Raw genomic sequence first — 12249 nt, 5'->3', positions numbered from 1 at the left:
GCCCTCGTTGGTTTCTGTCTCCCACCCATCCCCAATATTCCTGTTGCCGCAGTATCGTCAAGGAAATTTAAACCCTGCAGCAGATTTTTCTCCTAAGCTTCATTCTCTGCCAAAACTCAGCCTCTCACCTCCACCTGCACAGACCTTCCCTGCAAATCAGAGCTCTGACTCAAGCCCACTGATGTCACTGGAGGTCTCTCCACTGACTGAAAATGGCCTTAAGGGCTCAGCTTGCTGACGTCAGGGGCAGCCGGGCTGGGCCTGTGGGCTCTGAGATTTAGTTATGGGTCTTCCAGCTGGAGGGTTTTTAAATGCCCCACAGCAGGATTTCCCCTGCCCAAGGAACCTCCCTTGTCATTGTTCCTACAAGGTTTCAAAAACACTGATGGTAAGGTTACAAATAAATCACACTTCCATGGAAAGTAATCGCTCATTGCTAAGTGGTATCCACAATCCTGCCATCAGATCTGCATGCCCCATGGTGTTCTCTCAAAGTAAACCATGCTCCCCGCCAGGACCAAGTCTCCTGTGACAAATTGTTGCATCCGATGAAGTGAGCTGTAGCTCACGAAAGCTTATGCTCAAATAAATTGGTTAGTCTCTAAGGTGCCACAAGTACTCCTTTTCTTTTTGCGAATACAGACTAACACGGCTGTTACTCTGAAACCTGTGACAAATTATGACTCTGTTTATTAGCAAAGCGCTTTGCCAATGCGCCCAGATATGTGAGCCCCTCTCTGAGGCTCAAGCTAACTTATTTATACAAATAAGCCAAAGCCAATTTAACATAAGAGACAAAAGGAAGCAGAAACTGACAAATATACATACATATCTTATTTGCCTACTAACATTTACCAATCTCCTAGCTCAGTAGGAGCTTTAAGTTAATTAGTTTGAGGACCATTGTCTCACACTCCTTAATGTTTCTCTTCCTGACGACTATATTTCAACAAACCCTTCAAGTAGCATTTCTTTAATGAATTTCAATATAATTCATTCTACTTTCACACCTGCCTGCACAGATCAGGATCAGGGTCTAGGAGAGAGAAAAGTGACAGCCCTTCTACTCACCTGGCATGCAGATACACTGGAATTCACCAATCTGATCCAGGCAGGTGGCATCGTTCTGGCACGGATTCGAGAGGCATTCATTGACATCTATCTCACAGCGGGGGCCCGAATACCCCTGGAGACACTGGCACTGGAAGGACCCTTGGGTGTTGATGCATTTCCCAGCATGCTCACAAGGATTGGCTCCTAAAAATGACAACTGCCGTTGATAAAATCATCTAGCAGTCTCTACTAATGGTCCCAATGTCTGGATGCAAGGGGGTCACGGGGCATTACACAACCTCCCCGCCCCATTTATGTATTATTAAACCAAAACTCAGCTTGGGCCTCATCCGCTGACATTTCCTTAGAAACAACCCCCAAAGCTGGCAGCCCCTGCGTTTACCTAGAGAGCACTCGTCTATGTCTTGGTTACAGGCTGGGCCCGTGTAACCCGAGGGGCAGGTGCAGATGGCTTTGCCGTTGACAGGGTTGGTGTCGCAGTTAGAGCCTTCGTTGCAGGGGTTACTGATGCAGGCGTCATCCAGGTGGCACAGCAAGCCTATTGAGCAAAGCGCACGCACGCATACCTATCAGGGTACAGCTGTGGAGACAAGTCTCCCACCTCCACATGAGCGGAGTGCTGAGAGACCCCAGCCAAGAGCAGACCCCATTGTGCCGGGCGCTGTACAAACACAGCGTCAGAGACGGTCCCTGCCCCAAAGAGCTCCCAATCTAAACAGACCAGACAGACAACAGGTGGCAGAAACAGAAACACGGAAAGGGGAAATAGCCTGGGCACGGTCAGAGCAGGCCAATGGAAGAGCCAAGAAAAGAACCCAGTCTCCAGACTCCCATTCCAATGACCAATTCACTCTTTACCCTGGGTGAAGGCAAAGGGCTAAATTCCCCTTGGTGTAACTCCACTGACGCCAGTGCTGTTACACCAGAGATCAATGTGGCCCAAGGGTTATAGAACAGAGAGCTATTAGATCAAGCCAGCTCCACTGCCAGGGCAGGATATAGTCCCCAGAATGTACCACTGGACTTTAATCTGGCTGCACGCACTTCCCTCCATCCCCATGTATCACACTAAACCTGCAATCACCCACCTGTGCGGCCATGTGGGCACTCGCAGTAGAAAGAGGCCACCCGGTCGTGGCAGGTAGCACCCTGGAAGCAGGCAGCCATAGCGCAGTCGTCAATGTTCTCACTGCAGTCCTCGCCAGTCCAGCCGTTGACACAGACGCAGTTGTAGCCACCGTGGTTGTTGTGGCACGTTCCTCCATTCTGGCAGGCATTCGGCATGAGCTGGCACTCATCAACATCTTCAGTGCAATACTGGCCTGCAATGGGGAGGAATATCATAATGAGTGAACCCAACTCTCATGCTTCAGGGCATGAGCTGGTCTCTCCACAGTGGTCAGGAAGGAATCTCCTGCCTCCCCCGCCACATGTACAGCCCTGCACAGTGAGATAGATAGTAGGTACAGTGAGTTAGGTACTGGCAGTAACATCTGCCCCACATCTGCTCCCAATTCAGTCAATGGAACTTTTGCTATCTGCTTCATCTGCAGCATGATCTGTCTGCAGTCCCTAGTCCGTAAACTCACCCAGTCCCCCACGCTCTCTCCACAGTCCCAGCTTTACCTGTCCACTCAGGAAGGCACTGGCAGTTGTAGGTGTTAACTCCATCCACACAGGTGCCTCCATTCTTGCAGTTGTTCCCAGGACAGTCATCAATGTTGTCCTCGCAGTTCTGACCAGCAAAACCTGGGGAAAGGAAACACCTAGGTCTACTCTCTGCTCTTGGCAATGGGGGGCAAACAACCTGGCCCGGCCTCCGGAACGCCACAGAGCTAACTGGAGCTTGATCTCCCACACCCCAGGAACAGGCTTGGCTATCCACAGCAGGATGCAGGTGCTGAGGTAGGTAACAGCCGCCTCCATCCAATGTGACCTGTGCCAAAGACCAGGGGTGTCTGGCTGCAGGGTTTGGGTTCAGCTCCGCCTCTGTTCCCAGCTGAACAAAATGCCCTCCTTCCTCTCTGACTCCCCGTTCCCCCTTCCCCTGGGACCACACTGCAACAAACTGCTGCATGCTTCACCTCTAGGATACACAGCTTTCAGTGCGACACTCTGGGCCCAATCCTGCAGCCTTTATTCCCGAAGACTAATTTAATGGTGTGAGACCAGAACCAGGCCAACTGTTTTCTCTTCCATTCCTGATTTTCAGTCAGGCTTCAGTAACCACCTGGGCTTTGTTTATTGCAGCGTTTGTAGCAGGGATGCGTCAGGTGGGGACTCTGTCTGCTCCCTAATGCAGCGCTAAGCTGTATGTCACTGCTACGGGGACACAGGTGTTAGCTGGAAAGCCTCATCGCTGCTGGTTAGTGAGAAGTCTCCTCCCCCGGACTTGTGCAATAACGAACAAGAAGTCTTTTCATTCCGAGCCACACAGCAAGCCCAACCTGTGGCAGGTTACTAATTAACGTGCACCGACTGTTTGCGGCAGCTCTTCACCCTTGGCTTTGAAGAAAGCCGCACAGGTTCACCTCCATTCCCCTCTGCAGACTTATTTATGAGCTGCAGGTTCATTCGAATGAAGAAATCTCGCTCTGGAACTGCAGGAATCTTGGAGGCAGCAGCCAGGTTCCTCCCACTTGTTGTTTCACAGGACAGGGTCTGTTTTTCAGAGGCGCAGAGCACTTGCAGCTCCCGCTGGCTTCAGCGGAAGTAGCAGCTCCCTGGCACCTCTGAAAATGAGGACCTTGATTCTTCACAGGGAATAGGCGGGGGACTTGCTTTGCACACCCCTCACTCATGAGTGCAGCCTGCTGACTTCACGGCACGCTCACATGACCGAGGATCACTCATGGAAGGGGCTGCAGAATCGGGCTCTGAATCACTGCATTTTAATAGCCCATTTAATGAGGCTAATAGCCAGTATTTCCTCCCAGGGAAAATTCTTCACCACTAGGACTCTTGCAACATGAATCAAGGCTTCCAATGCTACCGAAATCCCAGCACTCTTCTTTGCACCGTCAGGCTAGGGCTTTTTTAAATTATCTTCATCCCAGAGCATGACACACAGGGCAACTGAATAGCTTTTGACCTTTCCCAGCTCCCCAAGGTGGGCGGAACAAACACAAAGAGGCCAGGATCTTATCAGCAGATCTGTCAAGCAGGGCCCCCTCCCCTCCCCTGCTTGTTAACATTTTAAACTGTCCTTGTTACAGGGTTAAGTGATGTATTTACTGTAAACACTGTGTACCACAGACTGGCTCCTCTACAGCAGCTCGGCCAGCCTGCCAAAAAGAACATGCAGTAGACCCGGGCTAGACTGAAGCTATGGCTGGTTTGGGGCTACACTGCAGGTGTAATGAAATCACCGCTCACCAAGCTGTTTGTTCAGCTCTGTGCTCACCTAGTCAGCCACTAGTTGAAACCAGACACAACTAACTATAGAAACTATGAAATTAACTGTGTGTCCAGATGGCTACGCTGCAGAGACCAGGAGGGTTATGTCTACACTGCAATTACGGGGGCAGGAGCAGCTGCAGCTCATGTAGACACAGCCGAGCTAGCTTTAATCTGGATAGCTCACCTACGGGAGCAACACAAGCTAGCTGTGCAAGCAATGGTTCTGGGCGGGCACGTATAGGCCATGCATGCTGAAGCTTGAGCTGCTGCAGCTTCACAGCTCCAGAATCCTTAGCTACATTACAGCCAGCTGGGGCATAGGCCCATAAGCTGCAGTCCCCCACACAGGACATCACTACAGACATACCCTGAAACACATGCCACTCAGATGGCTGCAAGAGTGGATAAGCCAGGCTGTGATGCTTGCAATCATCACAGGATGGGGACCCTGGAGCATTAATGAGACGTATACACAACACAGCCCCAGGTGAACACAGCCCTGTAGCATCCCCTCATGTGATCCTAGCCTCTCCAGCTAATCCAAATGTTTCGGCTGTCCTCAAAATATTCTGGATAATATTGGGTAACAAATAAGATCCAGGTCTCCTGGACCCAAGGCTTTGGTTTTATTTCCACTCCTTACAGTACGTCTACACTGCAGTTAGACACCCACGGCTGGCCAACGCCAGCTGACTTGGGCTCGCTGCAGGGCTGTTTAATTGCAGTGTAGACTTCCAGGCTCAGGCCCGGATCTCTGCGACCCTTCCACTTAGCAGGGTCCTTGACCCCAGGACATACCTTCAACACTTTTAAAGGGCCTGATTTTCCACAGTGCTGAGGACCTGCAGCTCCCACTGGAATCAGGCCCCTCATGTTCCACCCAACATCAGAGAAGTAGATTTAGTAACATTGTCCCCATTTTACAGATAAACAACCAGACACAGAGACTTTATGTGAGTTGCCCACGGCAGGTCAGAGGCAGGATTAGAACCCACGAGTACCTGCGTCCCAGCCATGTCCTGAGCCTCTCTCTAAATGACTGCCTTGTTCTCCTCCCACAAACATCAGCCCCATAGTGAATGAAAAGTAATAACAGTTATTTATGATTGCTGGTAGAAGTCCAAAGCAGATAATGTTGATTCATTCCTAGCTTTTAAGCTGCAGATCTGAGCATGAATGGCAATAACTTGTAACGTCCTAGATACCAGGATTAACTGATTTTGAACCATCCGAATGAGTAATTAGTGCTGCAATTACTTTAAATTCAGGGTTAGGTACTAAGGCATGATAACACAGATTAGATTAGCTCGGCTGTAAAAGACTCTGAACGGACAGACTCTTTTGAAATTAAAAGAGGGTATTGTTTTAAAATGTGCTGACCTACAGACCAGCACATCAATGAGTATCTTATCATGAGAAATGGCCCTCAGTCTTTTATGCCTTGGCCAGAATAATCTGATACAGTGTTTACTTCACAAGACACATGCCTCAGCTGGCCTGATCCTTGAGAGGTGCTGAAGGGTCTCAATGGAGCTTGGCACCTGGCAGGATCAGCCTCAAATAGAGAAGTTACCAGAGCATTCAATAGCTCCAAGGTTATTTTGCATGTTAATATTTGGCCATTGGACTTCATGGGAGGCAAACCAATAAAGGGTGCACTCAAACCCCTAGGAAGCAGTTCCCTCCCATCACAGCTGGGTGCCAAAGAGCTAATGCTTTCCTCACCCATCCCCCTTACAGTAGAGATTCTCTCTCTGAGATTAACAAATTTATTTGAGCATAAACTTTCGTGAGCTCACGTCATCCGATGAAGTGAGCTGTAGCTCACGAAAGCTTATGCTCAAATAAATTTGTTTGTCTCTAAGGTGCCACAAGTACTCCTTTTTTTTTTGCGAATACAGTCTAACATGGCTGCTACTCTGAAATCTCTCTGAAATGACATTTCACTAATGCACAAGGCATTGTTTCTTGCAGGAAGCTAGCTAGTCAGAGCTAGACTTCCTTTCCAGTTCTGAGAGGGCCAGCAGGGCACCACAAGCCCTCTCCCCTCACTTGGAGGGCTGCCTTCTCTGTCACAATAACCCATACAGAGCTAAAATGGCCATCCTTCCAAGCAGCCACCAGTGAACTACTAACTTCTGGTGGGTGTTCCTGACCCCTGCAGGTGACACTTATCAGAACTCGCTCCCAGCTCTCACCAGCTTCGGAAGTTCATTCACTTATCTGGCCCAGGAGAAAGCGCTGCTGTTTTAAGTCACAGGCAGCTCATCTATAGCTCTGTCGTTTTAGACCATCTCTTGTTTGACAAACACGGATGACAGGGGCCTCACGACAGCCCTGGGAAGCTGGGCAGGGAAGTAGTACATTGTGGAAGGGATACTGAACCTCATGCTACAGAGCTAAAACTAATGTAACTATTAGAGATCAGGATGAGTGCTATGCCAAGGGCAGATTATCCCACATCTGCCTTCTGGAGGGTTCTTACACCTTTCTCTGAAGCAGCTGGTGCTGGTCACTGTCAGAGACAGGACACTGGCTTAGACGGATTTGGGGTCTGATCTACTTGGGTAATTCCCCTGTTGCTGTACAAATATCATAATTCCCATTTTACAGAGAAGGAAACTGAGGCACAGAGAGGCCACAAAGCAAGTCAATGGCAGAGACAGGGACAGAACCCAGGAGGTCTTGATAGCGCACTCCCTGCTCTAACCACTAAGTGTGACTCCCGCAAGGGGCTGGGAAGAGAAGTAGGGGAAGCCTCAACACAAGTCTCCCACTCTAACCACTATGTCATCTTCACACCCAAAGTAGCCACCCTATCATGGTTTATCTGTGAAAAGAGGAGATTAAAAATTCTCGAGCCCTCTCCACCGCACAGAGATTTCCCAGGCAGCTTAACACAGCCGATAGCGTCTTTCCAACGGCGGGGTGACTGGGCAGATGCTTCCTCTTGCTGCATCTGCCTGAGACAGGTGGAGGAGGCCGGTTTGGGTGAGAAACCAGACTAATCCTCCTGAAAACAAAGCTCTCCTACTGTTCAGCCTCCTCAGCAAAGGGCTTGGCCCAACTGCAGCTCCTTCTTGGGGGCAGGCTGCTGACAGGCAGGAAGTTGGTAAATTTCATTCCATCTGGCCACGAGCACCTCGCTGCCACAGAAGCCAGAGAGCTGTCTCACACCCACGAGCAAAGCTCAACCAGTTCCACTCCAGCTGCTCAGGCTCTGACCTCAGCGCGCTGCGGTGAAAACCTCCACAGCACGAGGGAACTGAAAGGTCTCCCTGAGTTCAGAGGCCTGGGTTCATCTCCCTGACTGGTGAGAAGTTAGCCAGACACCTGAACTCCACTTAAGTCCTCACTGGCTTAGATCTGGGCCCACTGCCTCTGCAGAGGGATGAATTTAACCCAGAGCGGGTAACCCCACCCCTTTCCTTCCCCTCTCTCGCTCTCCCACATTCTCCCTTTTCACAGTCATTTATTCAGCTACAGGAACTGATCTGTCTTGTTCCTTGGTTTGCCCAGCAGGGGCAGCAGAGAGCACGGGGAGGGTCTCCCTTCTCCAACTCAGGCCAAGAGGCCTCCCCTAACAGTGGCTTGTCTCCACTTGGAAATTTACCAAACTAGCTATTCCAGAATAATTGTGCCACTTTAGAAGTGGATTAAGCTAAATCAGAAAAAGGCACTCTTAGGCCGGAGTAAGAGTGTCTGCACGGGGGCTTCTGCTGAAATAACTATTCCAGATTACCTTCTGGAGTCAATTTCCAGCTGGAGATAAGCTCTGAGGTGATGTTTCCCGTCAACAGGGACTGCCACAAAGTATGCGCCCAGACTTACTGAGGACATCTTTGTTCCATCTCTGTTAGAGCTGGTTGTTCTCAGTCCCTTGAGTGGTCACTCCAGGTAGACTGCACTGTAGTTCCTTGGAAAGGTTTTGAATTTGCTGAGCTTTCTGCACCTCAGTAGTTCAGGGACAATAGGATGAAAATCAGTCCTCCAAAATGAATGGCAACTCGGACAAATCTACTGATCGGAGACGTTTATATGGCCCTCACCAATGTCGCAGCTCAGCATCTCACAATCTAACATGGTATTTATCCCCACAGCACCCCTGCAGTAGGGACGTGCTGTTATTGCCCATGTTGCAAAGGGGGAACCGAAGCACGGCGAGACTAAGGGTATGTCTACACTGCAACTGGGAAGCGTGACTGCGGTACGTGTAGACATACCTGAACTAGCACGGATTGAGCTAGCTTGCTAAAAATAGCAGTGTAGCTGCATCGGCAGGGGCTAGCCACCCTCCTACCTTCGACCCCAGGGTACATACTTGGCAGCTACATGGATACTTTTATCAAGCTAACTCAATCACCCCTAGCTCTGTTACACCTACAGGTGCTGTGCCAACCGCAGTGTAGACATACCCCAAGTGACTTGCCCCACGTCACACAGGGAGTCTGTAACAGAGCAAGGAAATGAACCCTGATCTCCCAAGACCCACACTAGTGCCCTCACCCCTGGATCGCCACGGGCAAAGAGTAAGAAAGGCAGGCCGTACCTGGAAGACATGTGCAGTCATAGGTGGTGTCGCCGGTCTGACGGCAAGTGCCCCCGTTCTGGCAGGGCGAGGGGTTGCAAGGCACATAGAGGTGCTCACAGTTCTGGCCCGTGTATGCTGGCTTGCAGGAACACTGGTAGGTCCCGACCTCATTGGTGCAGCTCCCGCCGTTCTTGCAGATGGGAGGACTGGTGTTGCACTCGTTCACGTCTTGCTTGCAGTTGGCCCCGTGGAAGCCCGCTGTGCACTTGCAGACGTAATGGGCTTCGAAAGGAACACACTGCCCTCCGTTGGCACAGGGGTTTGAGGCACAGGGATCTGCCTGCTGGCAGGTCTTACCTGGGGAGCGAACAAAGAAGGTGAGGCTGGAGATTGCAGCTCACCAGAGGGCAAACAGATGCAGAGTCCCTTGTGGGTTCCTGTGCTCCCCAATCCTGCCCCCTCTTTGGGATTCTGGTGGCTGAACGGTGCTCCTCCCCAGAGAATTTGCACTGGCATTCAGCCTGCACAGAGGTGTGTTTCATTCACAATACGCACTCCCCCTCTTGATAGCACCCCTCACCCCAAAGTGCGTCCCAGTTGTACACATGCTGCTCCCGCACGACGCCTGGCCCGCTGCATGCTAGCAAGAGGAGAACGGGACAAGCCACTCCACTAACCAAAAAGGCTGAGGAACCTTTCGTGTCCCCGCAGAGCGGACAGGACAAATGGATGGAGTTGCTGTTGCCTTCCCTGGAGCCTGTAGAGTTTCGAGGCTGGTTTCTAAGCCTTCCCCTTTCTACCCATTCCCATGGACAGGCACTGGATAGCACTGTCATGTAGGAGGCCCACGCCCCCATGAGGACGGCAACACACTCGCTGCCTGGGGACAGGAGGAAGCACCCCGTGTTGCTCTGCATGGGCCCTCCTGCCCCTGACCAGCTGCAGTGAGCCCCTTAGAAGACCAGATGGGGGCTGCTACGTGGGAGCAGGCATTGTAAATGCCCCTTGCCCTGGATTTCCAAGGCGCGTCCTGGCTTTGGGGACTCTGCTCCATGCAGGGCATTACAACAATCCCACCCCTGTGTGTTGGGGATGGGGGCAGTGGGGCTCTCGGGGCTCCCCGACGGAGGTATGTGTGCTGGCCCCACCTGACCACCCCGGAGGGCACCGGCACTTGTAGTCAGTCAGCGTGAGCAGGTCGCAGGTCCCTCCATTGCGGCAGGGGTTGTTGAGGCAGGCGTTCTCCTCGGGTGTCAGGCACAGCCTGTCTGTGAAGCCCAGGCGGCAGGAACAGGTGTAGTCCACAGCGTTGCCACGGATGACCGGGTGGCAGGTGCCGGCGTTCTTGCACGGGGAGCTGAGGCAGGGGTTTGGCAGCTGGCACCGGTCACCTACGTGGGCACTGTTGCATCTGGGGAGAAGAAAAGACACCAAGTCAGAGTCAATCAGACCTCCCCACCATTCCCAAGATAAAGCGGCCCCTGCAGAGAGCTGGCAAGCGCAGGGGAAAGGGTTTGATTTGGTCCATTTCTCTTGTGTATCTAAATTCTTAGCTGCAAAGGCCAGTGGTGAGCTCTCAGACAGGCCAGCCGCATACACAACAATGCAACAAACAACATTTCAATTGGTGCAGATTGGCTCTGGAAACACGCGGCCCCGGGTGACTTAGTCCCCGATAACCACCAGGCTACGATACAAGGGGATCAGGCCAAACTTTTAGCATCAAAGAAGCAACTTGGTCCCACCCCTCCCAAAAGGGGGCATCATGAGGCTTAATCAGTGTGGAGGAAGTGCTGTGAGATCCTTCTCTGGAGTGTACTAGGTACTATCACTCACACAAGAGCCGTGGCAGTGAACTAGTTCCTACCGGTGCTGCGGTGTCTGCTCTGACGGCAGGAAAAAGTAAAAGGGGACATTTTTCTTCATCCCTAGGATGTTCTTCCTCCTCCCAAGTGCAGCCTCTATCCAGAATTTCACAGCCCTAACAACCACAGACAAAGCCACTGGGCAAGTCAGACAGCACCTATCCCCCTTCCTGCAATCGGGTCTGTGCAGGTGGACCCCTTGCGTCTGTGAGGAGACTCACTGACTGGTATGGAGTCTGCCTGTGCAGACTGGATTGCAGGCGCTACATGACAGGGACCGTGTAATCATATGATTGTACAGCACCTAGCAGAGGCTCTGACTTCCTGGGGGGGTGCTCAAAGCCTTGCCTCCTGCCCTAGGCCACGACCCTGCTCCACCCTTTCCCCCAAAACCTCTCCCCGCCCTGCTTCTTCCCATCCCTGCCCCACCCCCCATGTTTCACCCCCCGCTGCTCCCCCTCTTCCCCACCCCCTGAATTGCTGATTGTGGTGGGCAGAAGGTGCTGGGAGGGATGTGGACGAGCTGATTGGTGGGGCCTGCTGGCAGGTGGGAGGGGAGGAGCTGATCCTCAGGGCTGCCAGTGCGTGCTGAGCACCCACTATTGTTTTCCGTGGGTGCTCCAGCCCCGGAGCACCCACGGAATTGGTGCTTATGGCACCTAGCACAATGGGGCTCCGATCCTGATCCAGGCCTGTAGGTACTACAGTAATATACAGGTTTATTAACTATAATGTTTCTTCTCTGATCTGTTACCATTTGCCTTGTGGGGTGTGACCATCACACCGATGAGAAAATGCCAGGTTTAGTCTCAGACTGAGTTACACATTGATCATTAAAAACAAAGTAAACACACAGAGGGCAAACAGCAGCTCCCTTTTTTGGCAGCTCAGTGCAGGGTGTCGGGGGTTAAATACACCTGGTACAAGACAGCTAGGTGGATTGTGCAGGGGAAAAGAAAGGGAGAAGTTCAGTCTGTGCTAAAATCAGACAGAGAAGAGCCCACTTCCCATCTCAGATGTATTGTAAAAAGGTAGTTAGACTAACACTAGCATACAGATCCTGTGCTCTCAGCTTGAATAGGCATTTTCCCTCTTAAAGCCTGATATAGGCTTCTGTGCTTGGTCCATAGCACCGGGTTGCTTTATCTTAGGACAATTTTTGCACATGTGGTTTCAGTTACAGCATCTGTTTTGGCTTCTCCCCTTCCCCATCCTTTCATGGGCACCTTTGATTACCCCCGCGACCTGCTGTGGAGGAGAGAAAGAAAAACACTCCCTGCAGCCCGCAAAGCTGCCAACTTCCATGCCTGCGTGGGAATCACTTTCACACACACCCTGTAGCTCCCATCCCTTGCCACCTGTCTCCAACATTTTCCAGAG

At 51.5% G+C, this 12249-nt stretch overlaps 1 protein-coding gene across 1 annotated transcript in view; it reads right to left on the bottom strand.

Annotated features, from left to right (window-relative positions):
• Positions 1-10930, bottom strand: part of NOTCH1 (notch receptor 1) — a 38698-nt gene extending 27768 nt beyond the window's left edge. Inside the window, exons 1-7 of the mRNA XM_077836256.1 lie at positions 10872-10930; positions 10153-10415; positions 9023-9361; positions 2701-2823; positions 2163-2396; positions 1457-1612; positions 1072-1257 (exon numbers count right to left, since the gene is read on the bottom strand). Coding sequence (XP_077692382.1) covers positions 1072-1257; positions 1457-1612; positions 2163-2396; positions 2701-2823; positions 9023-9361; positions 10153-10415; positions 10872-10930 — 1360 coding nt within the window. The remainder of the gene's footprint in view (positions 1-1071; positions 1258-1456; positions 1613-2162; positions 2397-2700; positions 2824-9022; positions 9362-10152; positions 10416-10871) is intronic.
• Positions 10931-12249: the final 1319 nt, after the last annotated feature.

Source organism: Eretmochelys imbricata, chromosome 16 (genome assembly GCF_965152235.1).
Source record: "Eretmochelys imbricata isolate rEreImb1 chromosome 16, rEreImb1.hap1, whole genome shotgun sequence".
NCBI classification, from domain to species: Eukaryota; Metazoa; Chordata; order Testudines; family Cheloniidae; genus Eretmochelys; species Eretmochelys imbricata.
Note: the sequence above shows the minus strand (reverse complement) of the source record. Positions and strands in the feature narration are given on the sequence as shown.